The sequence below is a fragment of the Garra rufa genome, chromosome 1, assembly GCF_049309525.1.
Source record: "Garra rufa chromosome 1, GarRuf1.0, whole genome shotgun sequence".
NCBI classification, from domain to species: Eukaryota; Metazoa; Chordata; class Actinopteri; order Cypriniformes; family Cyprinidae; genus Garra; species Garra rufa.
The window spans coordinates 70,518,118-70,534,947 of record NC_133361.1 but is presented as its reverse complement, the minus strand read 5'-3'; the positions used below and the strand labels follow the sequence as shown (position 1 = coordinate 70,534,947).

General features: G+C 35.7%; 1 protein-coding gene across 1 annotated transcript; it reads right to left on the bottom strand.

Moving 5' to 3' along the window:
- Window positions 1-5,411: 5,411 nt before the first annotated feature.
- Window positions 5,412-8,440, bottom strand: LOC141338772 (uncharacterized). Its single transcript, XM_073844394.1, has 3 exons — window positions 6,196-8,440; window positions 5,926-6,087; window positions 5,412-5,795 (listed from the first exon to the last, which is right to left on the bottom strand). The coding sequence occupies exons 1-3, from the start codon at window positions 8,432-8,434 to the stop codon at window positions 5,569-5,571; spliced, it is 2,628 nt and encodes an 875-aa protein (XP_073700495.1). The 5' UTR covers window positions 8,435-8,440; the 3' UTR covers window positions 5,412-5,568.
- Window positions 8,441-16,830: the final 8,390 nt, after the last annotated feature.

The following is a 16,830-nucleotide window of genomic DNA, read 5'->3' as shown; positions in this document are numbered from 1 at the left end:
TAATATATTTCGTGCTATAGCGTACATTCTGTCAGATACAATTCTGGCGCCTCCGTGTCCATATACGTTACTGTACAACACGGCATTCATCCACATCAGATGATAACTCAGCGGCAGAGTTCCACTCACACAGGGGCGTAATTTTCACTGGGGACATGCTTTTCAAAATCCTGTTTGTGTCTTCTCATATTTCAAATGGTTTTGTTATAATAATCTCTTTTATTGTAGAATGCACGCTCAGCGCCTTTGAGAGTCTCGCAAGATCGTTAAAACGAAACCAAAACTAAGACGCGGACGCGCATTTAAAAGCAATTTTAATATCCCGCGTTCAGAGAGCGACTCCTCAATGCGCGCAAATTAGGCTACATAAAATATCTAGGTAGTTATTAGTATGTGGGCTATAAAAAATATATTGTGCAGTTGTCTATAGTTCTATATCATGCTTGAAAAATTCGGTCTCTATTTGCACTTTGAATATTGAAAGAGTAGCCTACTTTGATCATGTGCTTGTAAAACATCTGCAGTCAGAATCAGCCATTAAGAATCAAGATCAGTGCATTACTAAAAAGAAATTGGGTGCGCCTAAATTTTTTTTGGTGCTCCTAACTTTTTTCACCTGCTAGGTGATTTTTTTTCCGCCTTCTGTTTTAGAGACATGTTACAGTTCTTTGATAAAGATCTAATTGTTTTTCTTAAAAAAAAGTTTTAGATTCACACTGTAAAACATGTCTGTGTCAAAATCGTGATTAAAATCGAAATCGCAATACTGTTCAAGAAAATCGTGATAGGTTTCTTTTGTCCATATCGCACAGCCCTAGTTGTCTCCCAGATGCTCGCATTCTTGATGTCTCTTCACAGATACCTGCCATCCTGAAAGATGATGTGAGCGTCGGTGCGATCGTCCTGCACGCTGGGGTGAACGACGTCAAAGTGCGGCAGACGGAGGTCCTGAAGAGGGATTTCGCGAGCCTGATCGAGACGGTACGCAGCACAGCGCCCGCGACGAGAATCATCGTGTCAGGACCGCTTCCCACGTATCGACGTGGACACGAAAGGTTCAGTAGACTTTTTGCTCTAAATGAATGGCTGTTGTCATGGTGTAAGAACAGAAACTGCTCTTTGTTAATAATTGGAATCTTTTCTGGGAGCACCCTAGGCCTGCACCCCAGCAGAGTCGGAGCAGAACTCCTGTCGGACAACATCTCCAGGACGCTGCGCTCCATTTGACTAGTAAGCAATTCTTCAAATAGTTGCGTTGATGGCTTTTTTTATGCACATTTAAACGATAGTATAGGTGCTGTCCAACCTATAAAGACTGTGTCTGTTCCTCGAATAGTGAGGTCAAAACAAAAATTTAATGCAGGATCTAGAACAAATCTAATCTTGATTAGACCAAAAAATACACAATAAATGAACAAAATCAATTTTTAAAGCTTGGGCTCCTAAACGTTAGATCACTCTCACCCAAAGCACTTATTGTAAGTGAAATAACCACAGATAACAGTTTTGATGTACTCTGCTTGACTGAAACTTGGCTAAAACCAAACGATTATATTGGTCTTAATGAGTCTACTCCACCAAACTACTGTTATAAGCATGAACCCCGTCAGATTGGTCGTGGCGGTGGTGTAGCAACAATTTATAGTGATATTTTCAATGTTACTCAGAAAACAGGTTACAGGTTTAATTCATTTGAAGTACTCCTACTTAATGTTACTCTGTCGGATATGCAAAATAAACCTCTCCTATCTCTTGCTCTGGCTACCGTGTATAGACCTCCAGGGCCGTATACAGATTTCCTAAAAGAATTTGTAGATTTCCTTTCTGACCTATTGGTTAATTTTGATAAAGCATTAGTTGTTGGAGATTTTAACATTCATGTTGATAATACTAGTGATGCGTTAGGACTTGCGTTTAATGACCTGTTAAACTCTTTTGGAGTCAAACAAAAAGTCACTGGGCCCACTCATCGTTTTATAAGATCTAATTATATCGCACGGACTTGATCTTACTGATATAGATATCGTACCTCAAAGCGACGATGTTACCGATCATTTCCTCGTATCGTGCATGCTGCGTATCACTGATGTTAACTATATGGGGGCAGCCGTGGCCTAATGGTTAGAGAGTTGGACTTGTAATCCAAAGGTTGCAGGTTCGATTCTCAGGTCCGGCAGGGATTGTAGGTGGGGGGAGTGAATGTACAGCTCTCTCTCCACCCTCAATACCACGGCTGAGGTGAGTCCCTTGAGCAAGGCACCGATCCCCCAACTGCTCCCCGAGCAATGGCTGCCCACTGCTCCGGGTGTGTGTTCACGGTGTGTGTGTGTTCACTACTGTGTGTGTGCACTTGGATGGGTTAAATGCAGAGCACAAATTCCTAGTATGGGTCACCATACTTGGCCTCACATCACCTCACTTCCTTTCCTCACTCAAAGCCTTTGATGGCAGCACTGCTTTATCAGTTATCTTGTCTCATCTGTCCCTGTAACATCCAGACAAGATTCAATTATCGCTGCTTCATGTGCTCAAAACTACATTAATGAGGTAGCTGTTGTGTTAATTGGCTTTTCCAATAAAAATGCTCCTGAATTTTATCAACAGTACTGTTAGACAAATGAAACAGATAACTCATGTTTAGTTACTATATTTACATGTGTTTATTTACATAACATTAATCTAAAGCAGTGTTGACAACAGTGAATTCTACATTAACTCACATAACGTCCATCACTCGTTTAGATGTCTGTTTGGTGTTGTGATGTGCTCATTTAATTCTCTCAGAACATGTTCCTGTCAGTTGTTAAACATTTAGTAATCATCTTTAAGCTGTATATGATCGCTATATGTAATGAAACGTGTTTTACAGCGAAATCACAAATATACTTTAACGTTACTGTCTAACGTCTTGACACCTAATGCAAATCAGCAGTTTACGGTACAGTAGCTCAACAAATACGATTTTAAGACAGAGAACCTTGTTTTGGTTTGTAATACTTACATTTGTAAACATTCTCGCATGCGGCATGGTGGCACTCAAAATGCGAATGAGTGCCTCAACTCCGTCATTTGGGCCCGCTGTCCAAAAACAGTGTTTGTAGGTAAGAGTAGAGTTGAGGCAGCTGCAAGTATGGCCATTTTAACTTTTAATGAAGGGTCCTCTGCCATGCTTTCCATTATGGATAAGCTTTGGCTGGAAAGCACTGTCGTTACCGTCACCACCATCAGTCAAACCGATATGCTGAGGATCACAAAAGCCGAATCCATCCAGTCTGAGAGTGTAAAACATTGCAGAAATACTCTGAGCACAGCTAAAAAGCTGAAAAGGCATCAGCAAGAGAGGGGTAAGGGGCCTACATATGGTGCAGGCACGGTGAGCTAGGCTTTCAACCCTTTAGGTGAACTTTGTGTTCCGATGGACATAGATGACTAGAGTTGCAGTTCTGAAGAAACGTGTGTGTCTGTATTTGTGGTTCCCTGTGGTTAGTTGAAGGTCTTGTTTGGCAATGTTGTTTTATTCAGTAGTCATTGTTCCTGGTCTACATTGTTATAAACAATTACTTGGCCAGTTGTTTTGCTTGTTAGCAATGTTTTCGTATAAAAATGTGTGGAATTTTTACAATATAAATCTTTAAAGCCCATTTTCTGAAAATGACTTTTCTCTCATACTCCAAGTCCGAAATCTCCACTTCAGTAGCATCTATATACACCAAACTTTCCAGTCTTGTACCTAGTTATATTATGGAGACAATTACAGAGGAATTTGTAAATATATTATTCCTAGCCTGATTTCTATAACATTTTATTCCAAAAAACATGGCGAAAATACATTTTTTAAGGCTATTGACAGTATATTCTGATTTACAGGATAACAAAAGTAGATATCCATAAATCCCTCTGTAATTTTTTCGCATCTAATATGTGAACACAATGAAAAAATAATTTTGAACCTGGCTTTATCCAATTCTGAGATTTCGTTTTTTTAAATATAGGCAAATTAGCGCATAATTTGCATATTTAAACATAAAATTACAGAAACTTTGTAATACATTTTTTTCTCATCTTAATGTAGGTAATCAACTGGGAAAGTTTCATGATGATATCTGCTAGTTAAAAATGTTAGCCTATTCACCTGTAGTGTCTCCCCTTAAGTCAACATAAAAAATGTATTAAGACCTCTTTAACGTGTAATACTAATGTTAGCATTAATAAAACAATTCTTGCGATCAGAATAAAATATTGAAAAAAAGGCATAACAACAGTATATTAAATGAAATAAAGTTTATTTAACATCCACAAACATTCCTAAACTGAAGGTTTCACACTTGCTTTTGCTGCACTCCTGCCAACGGAAATGGTCTTCCACATGATAAACAATCACGTTTATAATATAAAAAACTCATAAGCTCACTAAAAGAGCCCCCTTGTTGTAGTGCAGACTTTCCACCATCAGTGATGAATGCTTACAACAAAATATAAATAAAATAATAAATAAAAACTGTTTTACTTTTCAGATAAGTTGTTTGCTCCGAATAAATCAAAGAAAATGTTTTCAATTAACAAAACACAGAATATAAATGACAAGATACCATGAAATAAAAATGTAAGATACTCTAAAATACAGATTTGTTTAAAGGAAATTTACACTGACGGTCCATTTATATGACCTACCAATACTGACCCTCCATTTATATGACCTACCAATTCAATGACACCCTGACGCTCCATTTATATGAACTACCAATGCAATGACACCCTGACGCTCCATTTATATGAACTACCAATGCAATGGCACACTGACACTCCATTTATATGAACTACCAATGCAATGACACCCTGATGCTCCATTTATATGAACTAACAATGCAATGGCACACTGACACTCCATTTATATGACCTACCAATGCAATGACACCCTGACGCTCCATTTATATGAACTACCAATGCAATGACACCCTGACGCTCCATTTATATGAACTACCAATGCAATGACACACTGACACTCCATTTATATGAACTACCAATGCAATGACACACTGACGCTCCATTTATATGAACTACCAATGCAATGACACCCTGACGCTCCATTTATATGAACTACCAATTCAATGACACCCTGACGCTCCATTTATATGAACTACCAATGCAATGACACCCTGACGCTCCATTTATATGAACTACCAATGCAATGACACACTGACACTCCATTTATATGAACTACCAATGCAATGACACACTGACGCTCCATTTATATGAACTACCAATGCAATGACACCCTGACGCTCCATTTATATGAACTACCAATTCAATGACACCCTGACGCTCCATTTATATGAACTACCAATGCAATGACACACTGACGCTCCATTTATATGAACTACCAATGCAATGACACCCTGATGCTCCATTTATATGAACTACCAATGCAATGACACACTGACGCTCCGTTTATATGAACTACCAATGCAATGACATGTTTTCGTGTCACAACACTGATACCCCATAGCCTAAGCTCCCAGTATTGTAACATTTTACATTGACAACCCATAGCGCAAGCTCCCAATATTTCTAGGTAGTATACTTTTGACACAAATTTCTCTTCATGGTAATTATTCTGTTGTGCACAAAGTACTTCACTGCTATCCAGTCTCTTTCGTTATTCTTTAGAGATTGGTTTTCATTTAGGAATCTTTCACAGTCATTTTTTCCAGGGACTTTCATCTTCTTTAGGAAGTTTTTGAAGTGGTGTTCAATCATTTTACTCTCCACTTCTGTCCAGGCTTTTCTGGATTTTCCTATTAAAATAAATAAGATTAAGTGGACAAATTATTAATAATAAATAATTTACATATTTCAAAAGTAAAAAGGACAGTAATTACATGATAAATGTGGATGATATTCATTATTATTAGTTGAATAATATACCCTTTCGATTTAGTGGCAGTGGTGGTTTCCTCAAGTATGCAGATGCTTCCCCTGATACAGTCTTTCTTGAAGTGGCAGTCCCTTTTTCGAGATAATTATCCTTTGCCCTCCTTTTTTTAGATTCAGCATCCTCCGATTCGGAATCACTGGTGCCCTCTTCAACTGTAACAAAACAATCAAACACATTTTTAAAACTGACAGTATATTTTTACAAATCATTGACACTTTGAATTGTTTAAAAAGACAGGTACATACAAATAATTGACTTACAGTTGATGTTTGGTGTTATGTCTTCTAGGGATTTTCCTTTAAATTGGCCTATTCCACTTTGCAGTGCAAAAAGAATTCTGCCAACTTTTGCCATTTGCAAAGTTTCTTCTGGCAGTCTGTAAAATTCTCTGTGGACCTCAATGTCATGTCCCATGAAAGTTGCTAGTTGGTCTAGGTCATGGGTTTGTAAATTTAGTAGCTGAGAAACTGTGGCTACATGTTTTCGCAACTTTGTGGATGTAATGTTTTCAGAATTTTTAGCCCCGCAGCTTTCTGCATAGCGTTTTAGGCAGTCACAACCACGGATGCTTTCCTGTGATCCATAAAATGGACGGGCAAATATGTAGGGATTGCTAGAGGAAATCCCAACATGTTCCCTAGTTTTAATTAAAAGGTCCACAGATTCCTTCACATTTGCTGGCAATAGTATTGGCACTTTACGTCCTCTTTTTCCCCGTACCTCTACTCTGGTTAGGTTCTCACATAGTTTTTTCTCAAATGCTGACAGGCTCTCCAAAATTTCATCCTGCATCTGGTAGTTGTTTCTCTGCAGGTAGGTTTGGATTTCCATCCTGGAAACCTCACCTTCACGTCGACGATTGAATAATATCAGCTGTGTTAAAGTCACCTGGGAGAGATCACTCCATGATCTTTGTGATGGGTGGTCAGTGAGTGCTTCTTTGTTTGTCTCCTCAAGACACTTAAGGTGATCCTGGAGCTTTTTAATGTCTTCTGCTAAAGGCAGCATTTGTGGGCTGTTCCACTTTTTTTGATATAATGTTTTCAATGCATTTGATGAAACATGGATTGTCCATTCCAGTTCAATTAACTTACTGAAGTGCTCAGCTCGGCTCTTTAAGGCATCGTCCTCTTGACGTAAAGCTTCTCCCTGCAAAATATGTGACACCTTCACAAGGGAGTGTCGCAGTTTTAGGGCTGTTGATGGAACAGAGAAACGGTTCGTCGACCTATCAAATCCAGTCATGAGTTTTACTGCCTCCAGTACTGTGTTAAACTTTCCTGGATTTATCAAGTCTTTTAAAGTAACAATGCCTTTGTCAATTTTTCTTGCCGTCATAAGAAGTCTGGCAAGTTCTCTCATCTTATTTCTAATGTCTGCCCGGTACCGTGGAACTTCTCCATTTCTGAGGAACATCCTTTCACCAAGTGAGAGAATCAGCTGGTCAGATTTCACCACTTGAGTTACAGCATCATATGTCATGTCTTCAATCATTTTTTTTAATCCACTGGAAACTGTACAGTCCATGGGTAACAACAGGGAACAACTTGCTTGAACTTTTCGATTTACTGGCATACAGTCTTTAACTTGTAACTTGCAACGTTTGTGATGTCTCCAAAGGTCTGTTTTGACATACATAGCGTAGCAAAACTTGCACGGCAGATAGTCATGTGATGTTGAATGATACGTTGCTTGCCTTTTTGGTACAATTACCCCTTTCCCAGTGGATAGGACTGAAATGTTATGGTGGTAGTTTCCCATGTTTCTGATCTTGCTTAACAAAAGATTTCGCATCGCTGAGCCTTTCCTTTGTGCCAGTGCCTTTGCAACTTCAACTTTTCCAGAATGTCTCTGTGTAAGATGTCTTGCAATTTTTACATAGGCCTTCTCACAGTAAAGACAGTAATTCTTTTTGTCATAGATACGTTGATGTGCAGTGTTTGAGGATGTCTTCACTGGGATATTTTGTTGGACAGAGCTACAGCCAGAATCTTCAACCATTTTCCTCCAAAGTGATTTTCCTTGGATAACTTCTGCTACTTGTCCTTTAGCTTGAGCTTCATACAAATCTTCTTTTGACACTTCTTCTTCTGAAATGTCTTCCTCTGACACTTCTTCTTCTGAAATGTCTTCTTCTGAAATGTCTTCCTCTGACACTTCTTCTGAAATTTCTTGTTTTGACACTTCTTCTGAAATGTCTTCATCTGACACTTCTTCTTCTGAAATTTCTTCTTTTGACACTTCTTCTTCTGGCACTTCTTCTGAAGTGTCTTCTTCTGGCACTTCTTCTGAAATTTCTTCTTTTGACACTTCTTCTGGCACTTCTTCTGACACTTCTTGTTCTGAAATGTCTTCTTCTGACACTTCTTCAGAAATGTCTTCCTCTGACACTTCTTCTGAGATTTCTTCTTCTGGCACTTCTTCTGAAATTTCTTCTTCTGGCACTTCTGGCATTTCTTCTTCTGACACTTCTTCTTCTGACATTTTTTCTTCTGACATTTCCAGTGTAAACTGGTGTTCAGTGTTGTTCTGCATTACAGAAACACAACTTAAATGAGAATGCGACAATAACAACTTTATAAATTAAACTGTTTCTAATATAATAATAGTTTATGCAGTACTCATCTCCCATACATATAATTACACCTCTTATTACCATTTTACACTGCGATAATTCCTCTTCAAAATTAGAAGATGAATCCATGTTGTCACTGCAAACACCCTCTGGCTTCTCTTTGTCAGTTCTCCCCAGGATGTCTATTTCCTCTGATTGTTGGGGATTAGATGTATGGGATCTGACCTGTAAAACAATAACAGTCTGTTAATCCATGTAACAAATATCTGATTTTTTTACACCACTCTAGAAGCCTGCTGTTTATCTCATACCAGTCTTTTTAAGACTTCAAATGCCCATAAAACTATAATTAAACTGCCTAAATAAATATCCAAGTACTTACTTCAATCTCATTGTTTTTGCTGCCGTTGTCTTTGGTTCCAGACTGGTGTGTAAAACCTGTATATGACATCGAATACTTTAAATACTTACATTCTTATACAACATACAATACCTTTTATCAACGATGTGAAGAGAAAAGGAAAGTTTTTGCACATACATGTAGTAGACTCCAGGCATTCCTCAATGGAGGGACGTTCTTGAATCGATTTAGACAGCATTCTGCGTATAACTTGTGTTTGTCTTGACCATTTTTCTTCACATTGAAGAGTAAAGTTACCCATTCTGACATTTTGGGATAGCCCAACTGGATCCTTGGAGTAGGGTAAACATGTCTGAAATGGGTGTTGCCCATCTGTCAGGATGTAATGCACCAAGCATCCTGCTACCTACAATACAGAAATCTCATTTCAAACACTGCCCAGTAATGACCACCTAATAAAAATGTACAGAATGAATAAAACATAATTCAGTGAATTCCTTTTGTGGTTATATAACACTTGCTTTAAATGTCGACATGAAGGACGTTGAACATAGTGTGTGAATTTTTTGGCTAAATTATATATTTTCTTTTGAGAAATCACAGTGGTCCCAGGCTGAATTCTCACCCAAACCAAAGGATCCCAATTTCCCAAATCAAACAAATATAGTTCATGAGGTTGCCAATTGCCAATAATACTATAACATTTAATTTAATAAAACTATTTTACTTAAAGGAGCCGTCTGGTATTTCCAGCGGTGACTAAGAATTACAACCAGTCTCTCAGTTATCTACACAAAACATGGTGGTGGAACATTGTGAATTCCATGTGTGTGTGTCTGTGGTGTGGAGACATAAACAGCTTATTCTAAGGAAATATAACAAATAATTACCTACGTCTTTAAACACCACTGAAGACATAGTTTTGTATATAATATAGCATTTCTGTCAATGGATCCTCCTAAAAATTAAACACAGCTCCTTTAAATAAGACTCTTAAATGCTATTTATCCATTAGGTCTATTGTTTTGTTATAAATTTAATTTTGCCTTTTCACTGCACAATTGCACACTGGTTTAAACTTTGAACTAGTTTAAATAAAGAACACCTTGATGGGATATCATCCTCATCCAGGTTAATAGGTTTTAACTTTTTTTTTTAAACCTGACTTACCTGGATATCAGATTCTTTCTTGTACTTGCATTGCATGCCTCCAACATCTTCATAACTTGACCAAGAAAATGATCCAGCCATTTGAGAGTGCAATGTGGCTTGGGCCAGATCCAGTTTCCTGCTTGCTCCAAAGTCTGCGATGTATAGTTTATTGGAGATATCTGTAGAAAGGTACAAATTTTCATAAAAACCCACATCCTCATATGCTCACGTATTTTAAATGCAAATATCTGCTTATAAATCTATATTATAGGATAATCACCGCTGTGACACAGACTGCTCTTACCAAATAAAATGTTTTCCGGCTTCAGATCTCTGTGCAAAATCCCACATGAATGCAGTTCCTGAAGTCCTTTGAGCAATTGCTGGCATATCTCTAGTCTTCGGCTGTCTGTCAAGCATTTTCTTTCAGGAAAATCCTTGTTTTCAATCAGTTCCATCAAACTGTATTCACAAAGAGGGGAGACAAAATAGGCAAAGTAAGAGTCTTCCAACACTTTAATAGGTTGTAAAAGATGTTTTGCTTGTAAAATATTTGAACAAAGGAAATTAGCCATTTCTATTTCAGTTTTGGCAACATGTTTTGCCACTCGTTTCACTGCAACTTTTTTTTTGCAAAAGAGTCCTGTGAATATCTCTGCAGCATTGCATCCATTTGCAATCTTCATGTCTGTGTTGATGAAAAGGTCATCAATTTGAATCACGCCAGGCTTTGAGTCCAGGTTTTCAAATGATCCCATCCATCGTGATTCCTGTAAAATGCATAAAAGCATAATGGGAAAATAATTTAATATAATATTTAACTGTAAAATGACCATACAGTGTATTCCTTAGACAAATCAATTAATGAAACAGACATCTCTATATATATATATTTACCTTATTTTCACTTTTCTCTCCGCATGAGGAGGTTTTCAGGGAAACAATCTATTAAAAGCATTGATATTTTGAGTGTCAATGCATTTATCATGGTTACAGTAATTAGTTAACAGACTAACAATTAACTACTTCAACAGCATGTATTTGTCTTAGTAACTAAATAATAATTTGTTATCATACTTATGGATTATAAATTAACATAAAAATATGAACAAATACTGTAACAATTGTATTGTGTTAGTTCCTCACTATTTTCTGTTCAAAAAAATAAATACAATTTGCACAGCAGTATTGCAGAGGATAAGATAATTATAATATTAGAAGACGTTGTACATACATGTCTCCGTGGGCAGTCAGGATCTCCGTAGTCATACATAATTTCTTGTCCTGCATTTAATTTTGTTATGGCAAATGCACACAGATGTGGTCTTTCCTCTTCATCCATTACCTATTGGTAAAAAAAAAAAAAATCAAATAAACACTTACAAGTTACATATTTTGTAATCATGTAAAAATCATGTTACATTTGAGATGGGATTGTATGAAAGAAAACAAGGAAAAGTATAAGAAAATACTTATATATAGACTTACTATTTTAATTTTGCTATTTGGCTTTATGTGATCATCATTTATAAATCTTCCAAGTCTGTCTGTATCCTTGCTGCCATCAACACTGTGTGGTGAAATGTTTTTAGAAACAATGTTGAATTATTAAAATGTGTAATTATCTTTAATTATCTCATTAATTAGTTCATTAATGTCTTACCAGTAAGACTGTCCCTGTAAGGAGTAGAAATACAAAAATACTGCATCTTCAGCTGAGTACTCTTTGAAAAGAGCCTCTCCTTTAGATCCAGTGATATGTTTTCCAGCAAACTCCAACAGGAATTCTCCTGGCTCAATGTTCTTGGTGGCAAATACCCCATAACCTAGTAAAGAGAGTATTCATAAGATTAACATAAAAGCACTGTCCACTTTCTTTACAACTGAGAACTACGTGAAAAAATAAAGAGAACACAAACACACCTACACTACAGATATTGAAGTAGAGACACCAGCATCTTATCTTAACATAAATCCTGGCATGGGGTTAACAGATAGCTAAAACCATTGAAAACACTATGAAGTGCAATTTTTGGTTTAATGATTTTACTACACAAAGAGACACCAGTTCCCTGTTATAAAAAGAAAAAATAATCACAATGACACTTAAACATCAGCTTTAGCCATCTAAAAATCTCTATGAAAGATGTTGAAGGTATAAACTCAAAGCTTTATGTTGACTGTTGTATTAAATATCTTTACTTGAATTAAAGTATCAATGTTATAATGTTATTCAATTCACAAAATATAATGAAACTAACTTACAATATTTTATACATTAAGTCAACATAAAAGTTTAAGTTTAAACCTTAGTAACCTTAAGTTAAAGTAAGAAATGACAAAGCAAACTAAAAACACATTGCAATTCACCATCCAACAGGGGACCAAAGTCAACTTGTTCATTGAAATCACTATTTCAAAATATCTGCATATACAGTCCACTTTTTTCCAACTGAAAACTACTACAATACATAAAGAGCATACAACACACCTACACAACAGATATTAAGTAGAAACATCAGCGTCTTATCTTAACATTTAACACTGGCAGGGGGTTAACAGATAGCTAAAACCTCTTCACCATCCAACATTCATTAACTACTAAACTGAGTTTTTAATTTAGTTTTGCAAAGCCACATAGTATTGAGGGTAGAATCGCAACTTACCTTTTTCTTGACTGATGAATCTTTTTTCAAACAAGTCTTTATCCTTCCCAGAAGCAATGAAGTGCAAAGCTTCCTTTTCAGGACAAACGCTTCCGGGTCTCATTTTCTAAAAAATGGAAGAATGTTTTATAAAAGATCTGCATATGGCAAGGATTAAATATCATAATATAAAGAATGTGCAACTTACCTTTTACTTTGCAGAGAAAAAGATGAGATAAGAAATGGCTTAGAAAGCACAGTTTTTCCTATGTAGTCCCTTGTAGGTGAACACAGTGTAGATTAACAAATGAACTAGATTAACAAAACAATTTTTTTAAATTCTGAATGTAGGTAATGTAGGAAACAATATAGCTGAAGCTTATAGTCTTCCAAAGTTGTGGTCTTCCAAATAGGAAATGAGAAGAGTCTGTGAGGACCACAGATATATATACACTGTATCTGGGCAATGATTGGTCCTTTGGAAAGGCCAGAATTGGCCTCATTTTTTGGTATAGTAATGCAAATTTTTCTGTAACTGAAATGAAACAGGCATTGAAATAAGACTAATGGGTGGGACTAATGTTGAGTTTCAGCTGTAAATGTGAAAACGGGCCGTTTGCATTTCTTACAAGGTCCCTAAGCAAACCTTTCACACATCCAAGGAGTGTGAGACGTAATCCTCATGATTCTTTTGTTATCATTCCTTTGTTTGATTTAGCCATTTCTCCTAATCTGGCATTTTAGTGTTGCTAATTCCCCTAGGTCACATTTTATTTTATTTCTTTTACAAGCATTGTTTCTTCAGCACCAAAACTTTAATGGACATAATATGTAACTATTTAAAGCTCTTGTGATTTTACTTAGTTGCAATAATTGTGAAATCATGGTTATTGTTAAAAAAAGAAATGTTCGTGTGATATAAAATGACATCAATGTTTTTGTTTAAAATAGCAGGCAGATATTTTAGCAAAGGCAATGGTTCATATGTAGTGGAAAACATCCCAGAGACAGAACTAAAGTTCTAGAACCATGATATTCTAATTGTTATGTATATTTAGACACTAGATTGTATTAATTTGTTGTTGTCATAATGCTTAAAACTATTTCTTTGGAATGTGTGGTTAATGATTTAATTTCAGGCAAGGTAAATTTGCGTTTTCATAGGATAATCAGAGTTGATTGACAGCCTGTTTTTATTTTATTTAATGCCTGAGATAGACATCTGAATGGCATTTGTATTGTACCGCTAGATGTGAAATTTTGGGACCTGTGAAAGATGGACAAGATGTGGTTTGCAAAGTTGAAACTTAAAGGCTGGGACACAACAACCCTACACCAACCAACTAGCGCCGATGAAAGCCGACCGTCTCTAGTCGGCTGCGTCTGCGAGCGTCTGGGCGATTAAACTGAGCTCGAACACACCGAACTGACGAAAGCCGACTACAAACTAGAAGGTGCTTTCTGCACATGCATGAGGAGATACACCGTTGCGTACCTGCAGATGGCAGTGCAGAGAAAAATTGTGCCAGTATTTTAACACTGAAATTGGTGCAGTGCCTTTTCAATGCAACAAAATCAGTGTATATTTAATTTATATTGCTAAATAAAACATTTAAACTTTATAATAGTTTTCTAGTGTTATTCGTAATCTAAAAAATGAATAATAAAAAAGTATGTTTTATCTTCAAAAGTATGCATTTACACTTATATGGTCAGTGATGTAAAAGGATTTTGATCAATCCAGAAATACAAAGAAACTTATGGAATTGGAATTTTTCAAACAATAAGAATGTGATGTAATAGGGTATGCAATCTTTTTTTTATAGAAAATGTAGTTAATAAAAGGAAATTTCCAGAAAAGGCAATTATGGCTATGGTTAGACAGTCGCACCACATAATATATTACAGTTTTCATTTAAAATAAAAGTTGTTTAAAATAAACAACTGTATGCACCCTATTATTAATGTAGATGTGTATTTCAGTAATAAACTAAAGTAGGAGAGTTTCAGTTACCAGCATTTATATCAAAATATGGATCCCATGTCTGCAAAACTAACACTTTAAATGAAATATTGATAGCTAATCAATATCGAATTGAATCGAATCGAATCGAAACCATAAAAATAAGAATCGAGGGCCGATTTTGTTAGTTATATTATATGGTAAAACAGGTCAAACTGAGCTTATAATGAGTCACGTGAAACATTATTATATATACGTGTATGTAAATGAAGGATATATATATATGAATAGTTTGATGTATTATTGGTTTCTGCACACAAAACTTATTGCAATAAATACAATTATTAGAAAATAAAGCTATATTTAGATCAATATGAACATCATGCTGTAGTTATTTAGCTGTGGTAGTTAATAAATAAGAATAATGTTTGTTTTCGTTTTATTTGTCATATTGAGATTAATAATTGTTTTATCTTTAAGTAGAACACTTTTAGCATATATCCAGGTCAAATAGTCTCTTTCTTACAGCAAACACTTAGAATAAATTGAGATGATCCTTTGACTCTAAATGTTGTTGAATGAGGCTCATCAGGATTAACAGCTACTGTAAAGAAATACTTTTTATTTCATGTCAATATCTCCTGTTCTCACCTCATTTCTTATGCTGATGTCTTCAGATCGTCTGTGAATTGCCACTTAATGCTCATTTCATTGGTGTCAACAGAAGGTAGGCTATTGATTGGCAAATATGTACATTTATTTGTGTCTATGCCTTCCAAATGCTTTTCATGCAGTTCTTCACTACTTTTATAGCCATTAATTTAGAAACACAATGTTAAAATTAAAAATAAAAATGTGTGAATTAGCATATGTTACTTTATGATACACAGACTCAAATGCATACATCTGTCTGTTAGTACCCAGCTAACAAAGTTATGTTCTGAGAACAGTGTGGGAACGTGATTTAAAAATGTTCTAGAAACGTGGAAACGTCCAGTTTGTTTAACGTTGCTGGAACGTTACCTTAAGGTTAGCATAACGTTACTGCAACGTTCTTTCCACCTCAATTTCACTATTAATACAACGTTCAAAGAACGTTTATTTGTAACGTTCTAAAAATGTTAAAATGTCCAGTTTGTTTAACGTTGCTGGAACGTTAACTTAAGGTTAGCGTAACGTTCCTGCAACGTTCTTTCCACCTCAATGTCACTATTAATACAACGTTCAAAGAACGTTTATTTTGTAACGTTATAAATATGTTGAATTGTCCAGTTTTTTTAATGTTACCACAACGTTATCTTAAGGGTAGCATAACGTTCCTGCAACGTTCTTTCCACCTCAATTTCACTGTTAATACAATGTTCAAAGAACGTTTATTTGTAACGTTATAAAAATGTTGAATTGTCAAGTTTTTTTAATGTTAGCACAACGTTATCTTAAGGTTAGCATAACGTTCCTGCAACGTTCTTTCCACCTCAATTTCACTATTAATACAACGTTCAAAGAACGTTTATTTGTAACGTTCTAAAAACTTTAGTTGTACAGTTCTTTTAATGTTAGGACAACGTTATCTTAAGGTTAGCAGAGTATTCCTACAACGTTCTTTCCACCACAATTTCACTATTAATATGTTTATCTAGAATATTCCAAAAACATTAAAATGCCCACATTGTTTAATATTAATTTATGGATAGAATAATGTCCCTGAACCATTCTTTTAACTTTTTTATTAACACTACAACCATTCCAATAACTTAACAGTGTGAACAACAAAAATCAACAGTATAAACAGCACACTTAAAAGAAAAATGATATTATAAAAACTTGAAACGAAAACAACGACAACAAATATTCAACACTGAAGCTTGTACTGGTCTCATTTAAGCTTTAGGTGGTGTATCACTTATGGTTGTGGTGGTGCTGCCACACTAACTCCAGGTCCAGTCTCTTCATGCTCAGCCTGTAAAATAAACAGATTGACTTATGTTACTAATGGTGATATATTATTTCATAAGCATTCAATAATAATAGTGCAGCCACTCTCTAAAAGATAGCCCTTAACTATATTTATAAAAACTATCCTTTCTTTTGCCTTTATTTTGCATTAAATCTTTATTAAAATAAATCTTCTTTTCTACCTCCACAAGTGAATTTATTATATTGCCTTGTTAATCTAAAAGTACACTTTTCATTGTTTTA